General features: G+C 40.9%; 2 protein-coding genes across 5 annotated transcripts in view; one reads left to right on the top strand and one right to left on the bottom strand.

Annotated features, from left to right (window-relative positions):
- Erich1 (glutamate-rich 1) overlaps nucleotides 1–20,714 on the bottom strand; it is a gene marked incomplete at its 5' end in the record, with an annotated part of 52,793,804 nt that overhangs the window by 23,551,060 nt on the left and 29,222,030 nt on the right.
- The window catches only part of Micu3 (mitochondrial calcium uptake 3), a 90,548-nt gene continuing 87,992 nt past the window's right edge, over nucleotides 18,159–20,714 (top strand). For 3 of the 5 annotated variants that reach the window (NM_001436586.1, NM_001436585.1, NM_001436584.1), the window contains exon 1: nucleotides 18,161–18,536. In NM_001436586.1, coding sequence (NP_001423515.1) covers nucleotides 18,177–18,536 — 360 coding nt within the window. In that variant the 5' untranslated portion in view covers nucleotides 18,161–18,176. Of the gene's footprint in view, nucleotides 18,537–20,714 lie in introns of all 5 variants that reach the window. The other 2 variants (XM_087588814.1, XM_087588813.1) reach the window with 1 other exon arrangement.

Raw genomic sequence — 20,714 nt, 5'->3', positions numbered from 1 at the left:
ACATACATTGATCACTTTTAAAGAGGAGGCGCTTTAAGGTTTTAAACTTAGATCAAGTGCCTTTTAAATGAGCTCTGTTTCAAGATTTAAGTTCTATGCAACGTGTAACACTGTTGATTATTCCACAATATATTATTGTCACCTGCTCCTGGAAGTATTAGTTCAGTGTGTATTTCCTCACATGGACATTTTCAGTCCTGGTGTGTAATTTATAATTTATAGCCATTAGAATCTTAAATCTCTTCTCTCTGTCTCTGTCTCTGTCTCTCTCTATCTCTCTATCTCTCTCTCTCTCTCTCTCTCTCTCTATCACACACACACACACACACACACACACACACACACACACACGCTCTTCAAGAATAGTCATCAAAGTCCAAAAGCTATAATAGACCTTGTCTGTTATTACTATATCTTTGTGTGCCTTAGCATTTGTATGTGTTTTTTATCCCAATACTCCCAATAAGATAAACATAGCCAAGTTATTGAAGAGGAAAGTCCTGTATTCTGTTGGGTTTTAGTTCTGAGTCTAACATCCTTTATTTGTAAAATAAAGACAGCCCCATTCCTTAGTTTACCATACTCACGGTTGCGAGTATGAGACGTAAATGTGAAAATACACATGGGAAAGAGGTTTTAAAATGACAAGGTTTCCTTTGTGTATAATGCCCTACACTACTTTGATTGTTGAGCAAGTTTTTTTAAACTTATAATTCAGCAAGTGCAATTCGTCTGAAATGCAAAATAAATCCTTTTTTTAAAAAAAAAAAAAACCCAATCCAAAGCTTTAATGTGTAGGTTTTGAATGGTGCTTAATGGTATTTTATAAAAGACCAGAATAGAAACAAAAAGATAAGGATTTCTTTTGTTTGCTCTAGTCACGTGACAGGAAAAGATAACATTAAAGTTTTTTTTTTGTACATGCTGTGATGATATCATGGGAAGTTAAATAATTTTGAAGAGTGTTTTACAAGGGTACATTATTCGACTTTTAAGTATACACTACAATCTAATCAACCTTACCTGTGCTTCCTAGAGACCACACTTGCCTTGCTGTTGTACAAATATGTGGCATGATTTTTACCCTCACAAAATGTAGTTTCAGACCATATAATCGTATACACCCTTTCAATCCATGTAGTCTCGTTAAATTTGGTTTTACACATTCTATGTCTCTCCATGTCATTCACTTAAGAAAAAGTAGCTCACTACAAAGCCATGATTTATACTTTCAGTAAAACAAAAGTCTCTATGGGCAAGGTTATTTGTTAATTGTAACTGTAAAACATTGGCAGCAACATGGATATCTGTATATAATGAACTGAATAAGTGATGATAAACACAAGACCTTATATATATAACTGGTTACAATGAGAAAGATATATGAACTAATTTATATCCATTCTCTTTAGAATATGATATAAAATTTTAAGATGTACAACAGAGTTCTATAAGAAAGAAGGAAAGTAAGAGAAATTTTATATGTATGTGCTTATTTTAAAATTAATTATTGGGGCTGGGGATTTAGCTCTGTGGTAGAGCGCTTACCTAGGAAGCGCAAGGCCCTGGGTTCTGTCCCCAGCTCCGAAAAAAAGAACCAAAAAAAATTAATTATTAATTAATTATAACCTGGTTGCTGGATAAAGAAAAAATAGATGGGATGGAAGAGTGATGAGAACGTTTTTACAGAACTTTGAGTTTTTAAAGTTGGGTTTTTCTCATGTAAGATGAGATAAGCAAAGGTGATCGGGGGTCGAATAAAATCAAGAACAGAAGACCTAGCTGTATAATTAATTAAAGTGACCGTACAGGCCCGTGAGTGGCAATCACAGCCACAAAAAGTCATTGCAGTCAGAAAATAAGCATTCCCGCCAAACACTTCTTTGGTAGTAAATAAATGCTGAACTTCAGCGAGAAAGATTCTTTTTCCCGGCGGTATGAGTTAGAGAATGGTGGGACTGAGGAAATGGATAGATACACTGTGCAGGAGAGAGGAGTTTATATAAGCAAGGAGGGAAGGGCTGAATTTAGTCAGTAGTGTTGCATTACAATCGCAATAGCCAGTATTAGCTAGCACATTCTTTCTCTCTCTCTCTCTCTCTCTCTCTCTCTCTCTCTCTCTCTCTCTCTCTCTCTCTCTCTCTCTCCCACCCCCTCTCTCTCTCTCTCCCACCCCCCTCTCTCTCTCCTGCCCTTGCCTCTACCCAGTGTGTGCGTGTGCGTGTTGTGTGCATGCTCTATAATCCTCTTTCCACGAAGAAGATCTAGATGAAAACATATACCCAAGCAGTGAGCGCACCTAACATCTAGAACTTGGTCTTTTTAATTTATTCATGTCCTAAAATTATCTGAGAAACTTGGAGAAATTATGGTGCTGGTTCTAAGATTTTGTTTGTCTGTTTTAGTTTTGTTTGTTTTTTTGTTGTTGTTTGTTTGTTTTTTGTTTTTTTGGGTTTTTTGTTTGTTTTTTGTTTTTTGCCAGCTGACAAGGAAACAGAGAAAATGATAAGAAAGTAACAAAGTGACATTAAGTCTAATATGTGGCAATTTGAGTATCAGAATAAATGATACAATACAATGTTTATAGAACAAAATAGGAATAGTCAAAGGCAACCACTTAAGAGAATGATCAAAAGTAAAATAAAATAAATATAGAATCAGTGAAGACCATTTTTCTATACTCATTACAAGAGCACTGCTGGCCCAGATACAGTAATGACTGCATGGTTAAGCTTATTGGTAAGTTTGGATTGAAAATAGCAACACAATCTACTGGAAAGTGGAGAGGAGGGAGAAGAGTGTCTACTACATGAAGAAGAGTAACAACAGTTCATTAGTGTAGCGACTCCTGTTCTACGCAAGTAATAATGACATATAAACCCCATTTTCCTCTTATGCCTGCATTAGTTAGCTCCCTGAGAGAAATGTTTAAGTGAGGAACATTTCCTTGGCTCCCGTTTTCAGAGGGTTCAGTCCGCAGTTGCTCAGTCTCATGTGTTTGAGTGGAATATTGTGGCCATGTGAGCATGCGTGGATGTGATTCACTTCGTGACAGATGGGATGCTGGTGAGAGGAGATAAAGAAACAATCCTGTGGGCTAAAGAGATGACTCAGCAGTTAAGCAAGCCGCTGCTCTTCCAGAGGACCCAGTTTCGATCCCCCCCCCCATCTACAAGACAGCTCACAACTGTCTGTAACTCCAGTTCCAGAGAATTTGACACCTTCCCACAGACATGCATGCAGGCAAAACATAAAAATAAATAGAAAGCAAGAGAAAGAAAGGAAGGAAGGAAGGAAGGAAGGAAGGAAGGAAGGACAGAAGGAGAGAGAGAGAGAGAGAGAGAGAGAGAGAGAGAGAGAGAGAGAGAGCAGGAGCAAGCCCAGAGTAAAATCTAGCGCCACAGACATTTCCATACCTTCTCCCTTTCACCTCTTCCCAATAAGACTGTCATGTTATGGCCTCATCAAGGGATCGATCTGGTGATTACATAAGAGCTGTCATGATGTAGTCTTCTCTGGAAACACGCTGTGAAAACAGGGACGTGTACTTTTCTAATCATCATGGTATCTCTCAATCTTATCAAGTTGACAGTGGATCATAACATCACAAACAAAGGAAAAGAACAATGCTACTTCTGTGTTATACCAGTCAAGACTTCATAACCTGATTTCATCATGATAACAAATAACTCCAACTGAGCAGCAATGCACAAAAAGAAACCTATGTTCTCTTCAAAATTCAATGCCAATGTCAAAGGTTCAATGTCTAGATTAGTGAGAACTTAAAGAGACATAGAAATTAAATTTGATGTATAGCCTTAGCCTAGAGGTTGACCTAGAAAAGCAAAACCATTTAAGTTTTATTAACACAACTTAAAAATTTGACTATGGGGGGGGGGTCCACTCTCAATATCTCTTCCCATAAAGAGGAACAAAGTAATATAACACATAATTTAATTTTGCCCTTGTATTTTCCCTTCCCTTCCCATTTATTATTCTTTTGTAATTTTTGCTGTCCTTGCCTTGCTCAGTATGAGTAGGGTGATGCCTCTGGTTTAGTATAAGACCTTGGGGAAATTCTATTATCTCCACAGGACTCGGACTTCTTCTTTCCACGAAATTGGAATAGTAGAACTTTATCTCTGGTCTTGTGTGAGGAATGTTGGAATCAAATGGATCGACGTGTGTGAAAGTGTAAGAAATGACTTTTAACAACAATATTTGTTACCAGTTTCCCCTGGATGCCAGGCCGCGTAATATTACAAGTTCTGATTTAGTCTCCAAAAAGGTAAATGGAGATCATAAAATTTATAAAATCATCAAAACTAGCAATGCTATGTGAAACCCAGAAGGAAAGTTTATGCTTTTTGTTATAGACAGCTTAGCCAATAATTGTGTTTGTCTTCTGGGAAACAGGGTCTGCTATGCTGCCAGGCTTGCATTGAACTCTCAGGCTCCAGTGATCCTCTCGCGTCTGTCCCTGATGTAGCTGAACCTACTGATCAATATTCTTGAGATGGGAATGAAGGAAGAGACACCTCAGCAGGAGCCTATTTCACAGCATCTTGATAGACGTACATCGCTCATCAATGTCTCACATAACCCTTAATTATCATTTCAAAACATACAAATTTACTGCGTACACAGTATTAATTTCATGAGAGAAACTTACCAGGTCACCTCAACTGAAGAACTTCATTTGACAATGAGTAAGGTAGTTTATATCACCTTCATCATCATCATCATCATCATCATCATCATCATCATCATCGTTGTCTTCATTGATACCATAAAGCTAATGAAAATATAGTATTTAATTAAGTCTAATGATACTTCCTATTTATCTTAAGGCGGGTCAAAGAAGAAAAATCAATTACATTACTAATGTTAAGGATGCAGATTATGATAGTGTAGTTATTTGAAACAGGCCATATATAAACATTGTCTGGTTTCAATGTCATGTTAAGAAAAATACAGTCCTAATAAGATGAAAACTCATACAGAAAGGGTTTACCCAGATACATGAAACTAATAGAAGAGAAAGTGGGGAAGATCCTCAAACACATGGGCACAGGGGAAAATTTCCTGAACAAAATACCAATGGTATATGCTCTAAGATCAAGAGTCAACAAATGGGAACTCATAAAATTGCAAAGCTTCTGTAAGGCAAAGGACACTGTCAATAGGACAAAATGGCAACCAACAGATTTGGAAAAGATCTTTACAAACCCTATGTCCAACAGAGGGCTAATGTCCTATATATACAAAGAACTTAAGAAGTTAGACTCCAGAGAATCAAATAACCCTATTAAAAATGGGGTACAGATCTAAACAAATCATTCTCAGCTGAGGATTATCAAATGGCTAAAAAGCACCTAAAGAAATGTTCAACATCTAGATTGTTGGGGGGAGGGCGGCAATGGGGGAAGGATGGGGAGGGGAACACCATAACGGAGGGGAGGGGGAGGGATTAGGGGGATGTTTCCCGGAAACCAGGAAAGGGAATAACACTCGAAATGTAAATAAGAAATACTCAAGTTAATAAAAAAAAAATGTTCAACATCCTTAGTCATCAGGGAAATGCAAATCAAAACAACCCTGAGATTCCATCTCACATCAGTGAGAATGGCTAAGATCAAAAACTCAGGTGACAAGAGATGCTGGTGAGGATGTGGAGAAAGACGAAAACTCCTCCATTGTTGGTAGGATTGCAAACTGTTACAACCACTCTGGAAATCAGTCTGGAGGTTCCTCAGAAAATTGGACATAGTACTTTCTGAGGACACAGCTATACCACTCCTGAGCCTGTGCCCAAAAGATGGCCCAACATATAACAAAGACACACGCTTCACTATATTCATAGCAGCTTTATTTATAATAGCTGGAAGCTGGAAAGAACCCAGATGTCCTTCAAAGGAGGAATGGATACAGAAAATGTGGTACATCTACACAATGAAGTACTATTCAGCTATTAAAAACAATGACTTCACGAAATTCATAGGCAAATGGATGGAACTAGAAAGTAACATACTGAATGAGGTAACCCAATCACAAAAGAACACACATGGTATGCACTCACTGGACTCCTCAAGATACAATTCACAGACCACATGAAGCTCAAGAAGGATGACCAAAGTGCTTCAGTCCTTTTTAGAAGGGGAAACAAAATACTCACAAGAAGAAATAGATAAAGTGTGGAGCAGAGACTGAAGGAAAGGCCATCCAGAGACTGCCCCACCTGGGGATCCACTCCATGTACCAAACCCAGACACTATTGCTGATGCCAAGAATTGCATGCTGACAGGAGCCTGATTTAGCTATCTCCTGAAAGGCTCTGCCAGAGCATGACAAACAAAGAGGCAGATGCCTCTTCCATTGGACTGAGAATGGGTTCTGCAAAGGAAGATTTAGAGAAAAGACTGAAGGAGCTGAATGGGTTTGCAACCCCATAGGAAGAACAATGATATCAACCAATCAGACCACCCAGAGCTCCTAGGAACTAAACCATCATCCAAAGAGTACACATGGAACAACCATGGCTCCATCTGCATATGTAGCAGAGGATGGGCCTTGTGGGACATCAATGGGAGGAGAGGCGCTTGGTCCTGTGAAGGTTCAATGCCCCAGTGTAGGGGGATGACTGGGGGGCAGCGAGAAGGGGGGAAATCACCCTCATAGAACCAGGGGGATGGGGATGGGATGGGGGTTTCTGAAGGGAATCAGAAAGGGGAATAACATTTGAAATGTAAATAAAGAAAATATCCAATAAAAGAAAAGAAAAAAAGGGGGTTGTGTCTGTTTTGTTCCTTCAAGTTAATTCTATTCTTATCTAATCAAGCTACCAATACCTAAGAAGGTAATAAAGGATTGTTTTTTGTTTTTGTTTTTTTAGGATTGTTTTTTATAACAACTGAAGTATATGAAAAACTGGTCCAACATGGCAACATTGTTTAATCTACAATTACACGGTGGATTAAGGATCATAATAATTACAACAACTTTTCAACCCTTTTTATTATCTCACTATGAATGTGTCCGGAGATGCTGCTACACTGTTTGTTTGTTATTTCCCATTGCAAGTAAAGAAACTATTCTTTAAATAGACTTCATTCTCTAGAATGAACGCTACAGGGATATTTTTATTATGATGATGTAAGCATCAGATCATCCATCACATCCAAATAAATTAAATTTTCCAAGAGAATGAAACTGCCACTAAAACATCCTTTTAAGTGGTATTCTTTCAAACAATGAATCTTTCCATGAAACATAGGGAATAAATTTTAACAACTAATGACTGTGTTGTCTCTTTGAAATTAGATGGAAATAAAACTGCTTTTACAAAGATAGACACATGTTTGATCTGTAACAATGTCAATAATAATAAGAATGAATGACATTCACTTTGAAAATCAGGAGATGGACTAGTGACTTATTAAGCCACCTTGGGATTTTATGTCTTGCAAGCAAAGTGATAAGCTGACTAGAGCCTTAGTTATGCATTCCTCTCCCTTAATTAGAACTCTGAGCTAACTAGTCCAGTTTATGAAAGACTGGAGCCTAACCTATAGAAAAAGCTGCCCAGAAGTTTAGGCAAACCAGAGCTGGGGAGTAGGGAAGTGTCCATCCCTCTAGGAGGGACAAATAAATAAGAAGAACGAAGACTTAGGGGTTTCTTAAACGTGGCAGCTGTTAGGGAGACACGACTCATGACTCGGTTTCTACCGTGTCCAGCCTAGAGTGAGAGGCACCAGCACACAGAAGTAGTGGCATGGGTAGCGTAGGAGCAACCTCCACTTAAAAAAAAAATATTATATTTAAAGCGTGCTGTCCACAAGACAGAACTCAACCCTATAACCGCTAAGTGTAGTCACAACCCATGACTCACTGGCTAATGCAGAACCTAATACTATTTTCTGCAAAATGGACCTAGTGATAAACTGCCCTATAAGATCCGATCTTTGTATCCTTAAATTAGTGCACTTCTCAAGCCTCCTAGGAAGGTTTTTATTTGGTTGATTTTTTGTAATGGATGCCAATTCATATAAAACCCCTTGACCAGTCAACCTACAGAGAATAAGAGACTTCGAAACACTGAACTTAAAATGGGATGCCTATATGTCCTGCCCTCAGGATGGAGTCAGAAGGGGAAGCAGAAAAATAGTTAAGAGCCAAAGGAAATAGACATCTGCAGCAAAATAGTATTTTCCAGATATGACAGCTCCTCGACGCACATGAACTCTTGGGGGCTGTGACTTCAGTACATAACCTGCTCAAAATCAGGCCAGTCAAAATCTCCCAAAGAGTGGGAGAGAAGCTCGCTAAGATACTAGATAAGGAGTTACCATCAGTTGACAACTAGAACAAAGACTGAGTTGGTTTTCTTCAGGAGTGTGGTCTGTGAGAAGCTTACCCACGTTCCAGTCCGATAGCCCACCACCCATGCACACACAGGCAGCGCTATGTGGACTCAGTATCTTTTAAGAAAACAGAGACACAGAAAGCTGAGAAACGAATGTTGGGGAAGAGGTGGGGACGGGGACTAGAGAGGAGGCTTGTATGGGGTGGATTTAAAACACATTGTATGCATGCATGAAATTTCGAAATGATAGCTTAAAAACGCTAATAGTCCACAACAGACATATGTAGCTATGAATTCTCTGAGATACTGTGACAACTGGCCTGGGAAAATACATTATGAACTCTGGTACAATTTCCACAGTTTTCGTGTAACTGATTTGCATGTTTTAAACATTTTCAGAACCATCGAGCACTTGCTCTAATTTCTTGAATTTACTATTGCTCACAATTAATGATTTTAAGTTATATAATCCAGAGAGGTAAAAATGTAACTTGACTCTCAAAAAAGCAGGTACATTTGGAGAAATAAATCCTTGGTCTTGAAAGATAACTACACCTAGACGTAAATCCACTTGGTGCTACTGTGGGAGAGCAGCGGCACTGGCCTCGCCTCGGTCAGCCACTAGAGGACGGTGTGCTCACGCGTCACGACCTTGCTAAGGCCCAGAAGGCACCCCGGGAGAATGAAATGACTGTTGCCAAGTTTCATCGCCCAGCTTCTAGTCCTACCCTTGGCAAATTCTGCGCGCAATTCTGGCTTCCAAATGTGGAGAGAAGAAAAAACAAATAGCGAAATTAGAACGCGTAGGTGCTTGGCAAGATTAAAAAGTCACAGAAAATTGTGCAAATGTCAGGAGTATCGATGGGGAAGAAAGTGCAGGTCAGCAGACACTGTGCAGCTGTCAGGACACTGAGAAAGTGTTGACGCTGAGAATATTTGACTCGAGCTATTCCTGCGAACAGGATAAGGTTCTAGCTGGCAGTGAAACTTAGATCTGAGTTCAAGGGCGAGAGCCGAGTCAAGTATACGGAATGACAGGGAGTCAATGGCTAGATTTGGAGTCCACTGCTGTCAAGTATAACCACTAGTAATTTCTTTAGGAAGTTTAACCGGCATAAAGCTGTGTTTTCCGGAATCTGCGACAAAATAACAGAATGGCAGCAGCCATGCATGCAGTGGGGGTTTGTAAAATAAGACCTGAAAAAATTCTGACAGCAGCCTTTTCTGTCCTTAGCAAACTCAGATCCATTATAGCTTCCTCAAAGCTATCAATTACAGCTGCGTTTCTAAGGAGATGTTCCCACGGAAGTTTATTTTGCATCTCCATCTTCTCTTCAGCTGGAAGATTGCTGACGTGGGTCTCTGAATCTGGGATAATTCAACCACAATCTTACTGCCCTGAGTCTTGCCACACAGCGGTGGCTGGCCTGGAACTTGCTGTTTAAACCAGGCTGGCATCAAACTCACAGTGATATTTCTGTTTTGTCAGTGGCAAAGAGTCACCTTTTTTTTTGATAATAGATTCTTCTCTCATACAATATATCCCACATCCCAAGCAGTTTTCCCTCTCTCCACTCCTCCCAGCTTCCCCCTCTCCCAGATCCAATCCTCCTCCATTTCCTCTTCAAGAGAGCGCAGACCTTCAGGAGATGACAATCAAACTGGACAAAACAAGATCTAACCTCTGGATAAGCTCTTGATAGGTTCTCCCTCCCCTTTGTGGGGGTATTTCAGCTAATGTCATCCCCTATTGGGTCCTGAGAGGCTATTCTTTCCTGGCACCTGAGACTTTCTGGTTGCTACCCCTGGTTCCCCATCCCCCATTGCAACACACCTCTGTTCAATTTCCTGACCTCTGTACATCTCCCCCATCTCCTCCCACATCTGATTCTGCCCCTCTTTTTCCCCTCCCCCTCTCTTCCTCTCAAGTCCCCCCACCCTCTACTTCCCTTGATTATTTTGTTCCCCCTGCTAAGTAGGACTGAAGCATCCGCTCTTTGGTCTTCCTTCCTCTTGAGCTTCATGTGGTCCATGAGTTGTATCCTGGGTATTCCAAGCTCTTTGCCTAATATCCACTTATCAGTGAGTGCACACCACGTGTGTTTGTGTGTTCTTTTGTGATTGGGTTACCTCATTCAGGATGATATTTTCCAGTTCCATCTATTTGCCTATGAATTTCATGAAGTCATTGTTTTTGATAGCTGAGTAATATTCCATTGTGTAGATGTCCCACATTTTCTGTATCCATTCCTCTGTTGAAGGGCATCTGGGTTCTTTCCAGCTTCTGGCTATTATAAATAAGGCTGCTATGAATATAGTGAAGCGTGTGTCTTTGTTATATGTTGGGGCATCTTTTGGGCACAGGCCCAGGAGTGGTATAGCTGTGTCCTCAGAGAGTACTATGTCCAATTTTCTGAGGAACCTCCAGACTGATTTCCAGAGTGGTGGTAACAGTTGGCAATCCCACCAACAATGGAGGAGTTTTTGTCTTTCTCCACATCCTTGCCAGCATCTGCTGTCACCTGAGTTTTTGATCTTAGCCATTCTCACTGGTGTGAGCTATCCTCTTAAAAGGTAAAATGCAATTGAACATTGCTAGAGCTTATAGTCTAGCTGTTGAATACATACAAATGAAGAAGAATCCCAGTAGGTATTTGTGGGAGTGGCAGAATGGGGAGTTAAGGTGCTTCACTGAAACTAAGGAGGTTCATGAAGCCACCTCTGGGGAAGGGAAAGCATTTAGATCAACACACAGGAGTCCTAAGGAGAGGACCAGAGAAAGCAGAGACAGAAACAGAAGCCAGATGAGAGAGTTTCACCTGGAAAGCATGTCTGCCGTGAACAGACACCATGACCAAGGCATAAATTATGTCCTATACAGGACAGAATTTAAATGGGGCTGGCTTACAGTTTCAGAGCTCAACCCATTATCATCAAGGCAGGAGCATGGCAGTGTCCAGGCAAGCATAGTACATACAGGAGGAGCTGAGGGCTCTCCATCTTCATCTGAAGGCTGCTAGCAGAAGACTGGCTTCCAGGTAGCTCGGCTAAGAGTCTTAAAGCCCACACCCACAATGACACACATACTCCAACAGCGCCACACCTTTTAATAGTGCCACTCCCTGGGCCGTGCATATACAAACCATCTCGAAGTAGGAATTCATTCAGTTGCCTCCTCTGAATCCATGTCTCTAGCGCCATCCAACCTAACATCCTATGATCCTCTTTCCAAATTCCATGGAAAAAGTTAGTAGAGGAATGTAGCTAGTAACTTGACTTTACAGGCTAATATTTACAAGTCTATCTCTTCAAATTCCTTAAATTCTCCTGCCCTGTGTGTCAGAATTCTAAGCTGAAGAAGGAAGGGGGTTCTAGCATTCAGACCCAAATATCAACACTTCATCAAAACAAACCCACAGATAAATGTTTTATATGTGCATGTGTAGGCTTAGATGTTTTTCAAAACCTACTTTAATTATGGTTCTTTTAATGCTTCCACCTCCCTTCTAGCCCACCAGCCACCAGAGGTAGGAGAAAAGAAAGGTTAATAGAAAACTCGGGTTGTGGATCTGTTTAGAATAGTACTTTGAGGAGATTCCAGTCTTCGTTGTCAGCAGCCCAGCCCACTAGCAAAACACCAAACTCGAACCAGCAGTGGCGGTGTTCCAGTCTATTCAGCAAACACCGAACATGAATCAGTAGCTGTGGTTTGATCCACCTATCGGCAGCAGTCCTCCGAAGCAGCAGAAGCAGTGGGATAGCACCAGAGGCTCTTTGGTGCTTTTCTCTCTACAGAGTCAGGACAAGGAAAGATCATCGGCTCATGTGTATACTTCAGAAAAACACCCTTTCATAAGGCAGCTTCCAGAAAAACATCACGTGACACAACCACTTCCCCAGGGAAGCCAGAAATTCCCACATGAAGTTTCTGTAGCTTTCCTAAACATACACAGTATTTCTGTAGGTCTATCTATGGCTTCCCCTTTGTTATTGTGCAAATGGTATCTATGGGATAAAATGTATATATTTTAGCATAACCCACTTTTATATAATTTTTCTAAATCACGAGTTTTAAGTAAATACTGCTTTTAAACTCAGCTTTCAAAAGTTGGCTTTAAAGATAAAAGCTAATTTCAGGTAATTTTTTCTTAAGGCATCAGGCATTAGGCACCTAAATTTCAGTAACTTCATTTTATGACCTCTGTGTCAGATATGAAGCACCCGATTGGTAAAACTGTAAAATGGCACCAGCACTTTGGAAAATGCTTCTGTTTCTTAAGTGACTACACACACATCCATGCAATTATTAAGCAATTCTACAAGCAATAAAAATAAAAAGGTATGCCCATGTGAGTGATTGTGGTGCATCTGAATAGAGTGCATAATGTCCCTTAACAGGAAAGCAGAATGCTATACTTCAGGGTAGACACGTAAAATTCTGTTTTGCAAAATGAATAATTGGTAGAAACCAAAACATGGATAGATTTTAATAACATGCCAAGTTAAAGCACTAAAGCAACCAGGTTGATTGAAAATGGTAACGTCAATTTATATAAAACTCCCAAAAGGTAAGTACCACAGGATACAAAGACAATTAACTTTATTATAGCCATCAGATCAGATCAGGGTTACCTTCTGGATATGGAAGGTAGGGAATTAATTGGAAGGGGCTGAAGGAAGCTTGCTGAGGTAACAGAAATAGTCTACCTTGAACTTTGCCAAAACTATCTGATTGGTACTTTTGACAGCTAAGCAATCCAGACTCTCGATACCTGTCAATTGCATTTCAATGAAAAAAAATGAGTGTGAATTAAACATTCTGCAGAAAAGAAAAGGGGTCCCTCCTGAAGGTACGGGCCACATTTGTGTAGTAGTCTCTTCTGGATTAATGTCCTGTCAGCCTGCATAGTGATAAGAAAAAAAAAAACATTTGAAGGAGACTTCACTTAAATAAACAGACTTGAAATAAGACCAAAGGAGCATTTGTACCCCATTTTGAGATGATATTGCTCAGCTTCTGTCTTGATAAGACTGTTTCAACCCTTCCTTCTTCGCTGGGATAGTTTCCAATTCGAAAGATCATTTTTCTTTCTTTCTTTCCTTCTTTCTTTCTTTCTTTCTTTCTTTCTTTCTTTCTTTCTTTCCTTCTTTCTTCCTTCCTTTCTTTCTTTCTTTCTTGGAAAATACCTTGAACATTGTGGGTTGACTTTAATTGTACTCTTCCATCTCAACAAATCCATCATAAATAGAAACTCTTCTGAAGCATATCAGTAAGTCAGTGTAACCTTCATAGTTCACTGTAGCCATGAGTGCAGTGGTTAATTGTGGGTATCACAGAACATAAGTCTCTATGTCAGAAACCTTGATCAAAGTATATGCCTCAAAAAAAAACCCACAAGATTCTAGTCAAATGTGGTTCCCTTATATTGCACTCATGGGTGGAGGAACAGACCTCTTTATTCTAGAATTTTATCTTGTTTAAAGATACCTGTACACCTTTGTAATGATGTTATGGTAGATTGTCTAGTGGTTTCCTATAAAGTCTTATCGCTAAGTGAAAGGTCTACGTCTTTCCCCTTGATGTGGTCATTTGAGGTTTGTAAGGGGCTGAGCACAAGATTTGAGATGACCTTGACAAATTGAAAGCCATTTTTGAAGTGTGTGGGTTTTGATAAACTTCAGTTGCCAAAGCATTTAGGAACACCTGTACTTTCAAACTTTGTATCGAGACCAATCCCTAATTTCTGAGACACAGTAATTTATTATATATAAAAGAAAAAACACATTGAATAATTTAGATTCAAATATTGCATCATGTGGATAATATACAGATTTTTAAGTGGAATAAATTTAAGCAGCAGTTAAATGCATTACATCACTGATATATGAATTTGAAACCCATGTTGGTCAAATCTAAAAATTATTGTTCGCCTATACAACACCCTCATTTCCTGGTATTGTAAAATAAAAATATTGCTTTCAAGTAGATTCTTAAAGATCTAGCCACGATGGCCTCTACCTGGTGTGAATAGTATGCTGAGCCCAAGCAGTGTTTGCAGGCTTGAAGAGTTCCCACATTCTGAAAGAAGAAACAGTAAAGTGGTAGTGTGAAGGCTGCTGAACTTAATGAACAACCTGGTGAAAGTGAGAAGAACTGGGGTCTTCCTCTTCATTAAAGATGAGCAAACGCATTTGGCCATTTGTGTCTGGAGACAAATCCTCACTGCTGTCTTCTTCACCCTGTCTCATTCGTGTGTCAGTTGTTGAAATTTCCAAAAAGTTTTCACCACCACTGGTGATCCAGTTAATCACCGTGGATGGGATCGAACACTGAATTATAGAGACTTATCATTCGGTAGAGCACATTACGAGTTGATATAATTTACATCCATTAGCTAAGAATGAATACAAAGCATGGTGAACCCCACTGCCTGTTTATTTTGCTGTCACTGATTGCACCTTTCTTTTTAAAAAAAAAAAATAGCAAAACCTTTTCTCATTTACCTGTCTGTTCCTGCTGTGGTCTCCATCATCTTTTTGGAGGAGTTTTGAAGAAACCATGGTGCTCACTCACCCTTTGCAGACCTACTCATCCCTAATTTTTTTTCATGTGAATTCTAAGCTTATCCTGAAATTTTTACTTCATCCAAATTCTGGGTAAATAACATGAGATCCAAGATGTTGGCAAAAGATGAAACTGGTATACTAATCCACTAATTTTCTCCAGGCATTTACACACACACTGAATTCCCCTTGCTGCCTGTCTATCACTCCCCTCTTTCCTGTCCACCTGTTCTGAAGGTTGTCCTTCTGTTTAGACATCCGCCCTTAAAGCAATTTCCCAACTAACATATGACAGTCTGGGGTCGGTGCCAGGGACTGCAGTGTGCATTAGCTATGATACATCTTAAGACCAGGTACCTACTGATCCTGTCCATACGGGCATTTGAGAAGGGAGTATTGCAGGCCACAAAAGAGTGAGCATTTGCTTACAAATCCTTTTGGCTTTTCTTATAAACAAGCAAAAAATAGCTAGTGACCATCTTCTGTGGTTTCCAGTATATTGATTAATGCTCTGTAGTCTATGTCAAGATTGTCCACATTTCCCTTTAGTTTTGAACACTTCAGTTAATTTTATTGTTTTAGTTCACACTGAGGTCCATATGGTCCTAAATTTAGATCTTGTAACTCTATAAGATTTTTCTAGCTGGTAAGGTGTAAGAGCATCAAGAAGCAAAATTTTAAACTATAAAAATTTTATGTCATGATATATACAAAAAGGACTTGCAAATTTTGAGAGTATAACTCTATGAATATTCAGAATGAAGACACTCTCTCATCTACCCAGAATACTCACGGGACTCTGAAAGTAGTTAACTTAACTAGTAGTTTCCTTATCTAGTCTTGTCAGCATCATCTACTAAGGATACCTACTACCCTGAGTTCTAATATTATAAATAAATAAATAAATACATAGGGCTGAGAGGTCAAAGGCATTTATAGCCAAGCCTGAAAACCTGAGTTTGACTGCCATGACCCATATCATGGAAGGAGAGAACCAATGCCCAAAGGTTGTCTTCTGACCTCTACATGCACAAGACTTATATACACTTGTGCACACGCACATACACACAAAAGAATAAATGAGTTTAATTTTTAAATTTATTTTTGTGCATATGACTATTTGGCCCTCATGTACATCTGTACACTGCATCCGTGCCTTGTGCCCTGGAGGCCAGAAACAGATACCGTTTCCCCTGTGAGTTACAATTGTGAGCCACTGTGTGGGTGCCAGGACTCAAACCAGGTCTTCAGAAAGACTTGTCAGTTCTTAACAGCCAATCCATCACTCCAGCTTCATAAATGAGATTTTGTGTTTGACATCTTAGACTCAGTTTTATCCTATGAAATTAATCAATATGATCACATTTGTAATTACAGTTTAGAATTTTTTTTATTGATTCTACCCAATTGCTCAGATAAACTATTTTCTTTATATTCACACTTTCATTGAAGGACATAGTAGCAGCTTATATTCTGTTGACAATTACAAGTGGTGCTGCTTTGCATACACATCTATGTCTTCTGAATACTTAAAATAGTCACTTATGCTATTTCAAGTAGAATTACTGGGCCCCAGGGTATGCGTATGTTGAGTCTTAGTGAATACTGCTAACAGTTTTCAGAAGGTCGTTAGTTGTTTTGATACTCTGGTATTGTGGTTGTGTAATGGATGATTAGTACTGGACTAGCCACCTCTTTTCTGCCAGGAGACACCCTTTGATGGTTATGGAGCTTTAGTCATTGTCACTTCTGTGTTAGTCAACATTGTATGCTATGAAGAGACATCATGACCTCAACTCTTATTAAGGAAAACAGTTCACTGGGGCTTGCTTATGGTTCAGAGGTTTAGCCCACTATCATCATGGCAGGAAGTGCGGCAGTGTTCGGGCAGACACAGTGCTATAGATGGAGCTGAGAGTTCTACATCTGTATGGGCAGACACCAGGTAGAGAGGGATACTGGGTCTGGCTTGTGCGTTTGAAACCTCAAAGCCCACCCCCAGTGGCACACTTCCTCCAACAAGGCCATACCTACTCCAACAAGGCCACGCCTCCTAATAGTGCCACTCTGTATGAACCTATGGGAGTCGTTTTTTCTTCAAACCACCACGACAAATGAACAAAAGAAGGACAATAAGATGAGTTTGCTTGCTCTGGGTGGCGGAGGGGGAAGCTTTACTGGTAGTAAGTCTGAGCGGCTATTCCATACTATTCTTTAAATAATGTAGAAGTCCCTGCCAATAGGTGGCAAGCAAAGATGGGGATTTTAAGGACTACACAAGAGGAGTTGGGCAGTAAAGCACCAATAGCAAAGACCTTGATGATGTGAAGAGTATGTTAAAAAAAAAAAAAAAACTAAGTAGGTGTAATGGTCATGGTTAGAATTTTACTGGCCTTGGTGTTAGAATATATATGTGCATCGCTAAAAATTTGGTTACTGCCAACAAAGAGATACCTGAGAACAAAGGGTCATGTGACCATCAGGCCAGGGACTTGTGGCAGTGGATAATGGTGAACTTCCTTATGGGACTGTGAGAACTGAGATTGAAGGCTCTATCTAATGTGCTAGCTCCTAAAAATCTCAAAATCTCAGGACTTGTTTTTGAATTAATCCTTCTCCACGATCAACTTCCTCCTTTGATTCTTTCCATTTTTCCCCTTTGGCCTCCTCTACATTGAGCAATGGTTCTCAGGTATACTAGTGTTTCCTAAAAATATTAACACTAATTATAAATCATTAGCCTGTCTTTGCCCAAAGTCCAGAAGCCATCCTTATGTAGCCCACAAATATTAATTCAGAACTGCGGTCTTTATGACTTGAAGCAAACATCAGCATGCAACCACAGAGCACTCGGACCGTGTAAGGATCCAGCACGGAGCAGAACACAGAGAGCAGCCGGGCCTCTCTCCGAGGGGCGCCGAGTCACCCCGCAGCCTCGGCTCCTGGAGTTCCGCCGGCCAGCGGTTCACGGGTGTTGGGCTCCCTTGCTAGTTGCCGTGGCTACGGGCACTGTCCTCTACTACTGCGTGGCGGGGCTGGGGAAGCACGATGGAGAACAGCCTGGACTTGGGCGGCCCTCGAGCTCTCTCCAACGTGCGCCTGTATCCAAAGGCTGCTCTCGGGTAAGCCGGGTCCCGGCTACGGTCGACAGCTCGTCCGCTCCAAGCGCTAGCGCTGCTCCGACTTCTCGCGAGATTTCAGACCGCCTCTCCCGCCCCCACTCCCCACGGCTGGGCCCGCAGCTCCCGCTATGGCTGCGCTGCGGAGGCTTCTGTGGCCGCCGCCTCGGCTTTCGCCGACGCTCGCCCCTCAGCAGCCATTCCTCTCGCCATGGGGGCGGCCTGCGGGGACGGCTCCGGGGATGTCGGGTCGGCCCTTCTCCGGCCGGGAAGAGGACGAGGGGGCCGTAGCGGAGGCGGCGTGGCGGCGGCGGCGCTGGGGTGAGCTGAGCATCGCGGCGGCAGCGGGCGGGGGGCTGGTCGGCCTTGTGTGCTACCAGCTGTATGGGGACCCCAGAGCCGACCCCTCGGAGCTAGTGGCCCCAGAGCTGGACGAATCGCCCCGCGGCAGGGGGCTGCTGCCCATCCCGGTGGCTGCTGCCAAGGAGACGGTAAGTGCCTGAGCGCGTGCGCGCACCCCTGGAGGTTGGGTTGTCAGGTGTCCCACCTGCCCCGGGAGGGAGGGCTTTGGAGGGGGGGGGGTCACTGTGACACTTGACTGACACTTGGAAGCACTGTGGAAGCACTGCGAACTCTGTAACACAGATCAACGTCAGGCGTCCCTGTGCACAAGGATGCTGGGAAAAGATGAGGATGTTTCGATCACTCATGCCTCAGGACAATTCTGGTTGCTGCAGCTACCATCGAGCAACCAAATACAAACCAGATCCCCTCATGACACAAGTGTCACAGCTAAGGGACTTGACAGGCATAAACACGAAGAAGTGATGGAGGGCCGCATGAGTAAGAGAAACTCAAGAGAAAACGGTACTGGAGGCGAATGCCGGATGCATTCTGAAGGTGTCTTTAGATATTAGAGTCTGACTCATTAGTCCCAAGAGAGATGTTGCCAAGAAAGAGAACAATTACTCAAAAGCAGTACATCTCTCTTTCTCTTTCTTGCGTTAAAACCAGAATCCCTGAAGTAATGGATTAACACAAACCAGAAGATAGGTCATGAAAGGTGGTAAACTATGCATGAAGCCAACTGCAGAAGCATATAAAAGCACAGAGCAGTTGTGTAGTTCTGATATAAGGTAAAGACTGTAAGGCAAGAAGAGTAAGAGGTGTGGCTTTTCCCCCCACTTCTCTGTATTTGTTATGTAAATGACTTAGAGAATTAGCCTAGGGAATGTTTTGACATCTGGCTAGAAGAATGTGACAAGATTAGATGGGATAATTTAGAAAAACAGCAGCTGTGCCCCTTTTAACCCTAATGAAATTTTGTGTTATTTCTCCTGTATGTAAGTCTATAGTGATGATGTACAAGTATGCAACTTCTTTTCTATGTTTAGGATGAGGATTGGCAGTGCATTCAGCCCAGGGAATCTAGGCTGTGTACTTTTGCTTAGTGCCAAGTCATAAGCATACTATGTAAAGTACTTTTATACAAATAAATAAGCAAATAAATAATGAAGTATTAGCAAATACTGTCAACTTTCAACCCCCCCCCCACACACACACACATGTTATTTGGTGGCTTAGGAGAGTAGCATGACATTTGTCTTTTGATTGACCATGTGAGACTTTTAATTTTAGTTGGTCTGGAAACAGATTGACAAGGTAGGGAACATGCAAATAGTGTTTTCTTTCCTTCTTTTAAGAATTAACTTTCCCTTTAGTTTGGAGAGGCTAGATCACATAGTAAAATGAGTGTGCTCAGAAGGCTGGACACTGACTCGGCGGTGCAGTGGGAGCTAAGTAATATATAAGTTAATATATTTCAACAGAATAGAATGCCTGGTGTGTAGTAAACCTTTGTTCATTTTGCCTTTATTCATTTATTTTGTGTTTTTTGTTTACTTCCGTGTTACTAGTCATCAAGTCCAGGGCATCATGCATGCTGCACAAGTGGTCTATCACAGGCTCGCCTCCCTGGGCCCTTTATTATCTATTAGTACTCACTTACATTAGTATTGCTTCATGTGCGTATCAGTCTCTGTGTGGTGTTTTACAAGTGAAATGATACTGTAGTCTCCTGTCTTCCCCATCCAGTCTCTGCTTCAACATTATAGTTGTCATACCTTTTGCATGTGATAGTTTTTCCTTCTGGAAAACATGTTATAATCTTTTTTTATTATCTCAATATTGGAATTTTCACCATAACGAGCTTTGGCTTGAACATTTTTACATTGCTTTGCTAGGTACTTTCATAACAAAAGTTCTTTCATTATGGAAATTCAAGTCAAACAGTTTCTTATAATATTTCTGTTCTCTTTTTCTTTTCTGGAACTGCCATGGGTCTGAATTTAAGCCTGACATTCTAATGCTTATTTAGGTGTTTTTTTTTTTTTTTTTAAATGCATCCACTGGGTATTATGACCAGCCTTCAGCCTGACTGAAAAAAGATAATTCACTTATAGAAGTTTAGTTTTGGTATATAACCTGGAGGAAGAAATATTTTTCCTTCTAGATCCATGCAGATTTGGGATTTGTGTTAGTTACATCATAGTTGCCATGAATGGCACCTGACAAAAACAGCTGAAGGAAGGAACGTTTTATCTGACTCACAGTATCAGGGAATAGATGTCATGACAACAGAAGTATGAGGCAGCTGGTAACATGGCATC

Source organism: Rattus norvegicus, chromosome 16, assembly GCF_021556685.1.
Source record: "Rattus norvegicus strain SHRSP/BbbUtx chromosome 16, alternate assembly SHRSP_T2T, whole genome shotgun sequence".
NCBI lineage: Eukaryota > Metazoa > Chordata > Mammalia > Rodentia > Muridae > Rattus > Rattus norvegicus.
The sequence above is the reverse complement of the archived record's forward strand: the minus strand, read 5'-3'. Positions and strand labels throughout refer to the sequence as shown.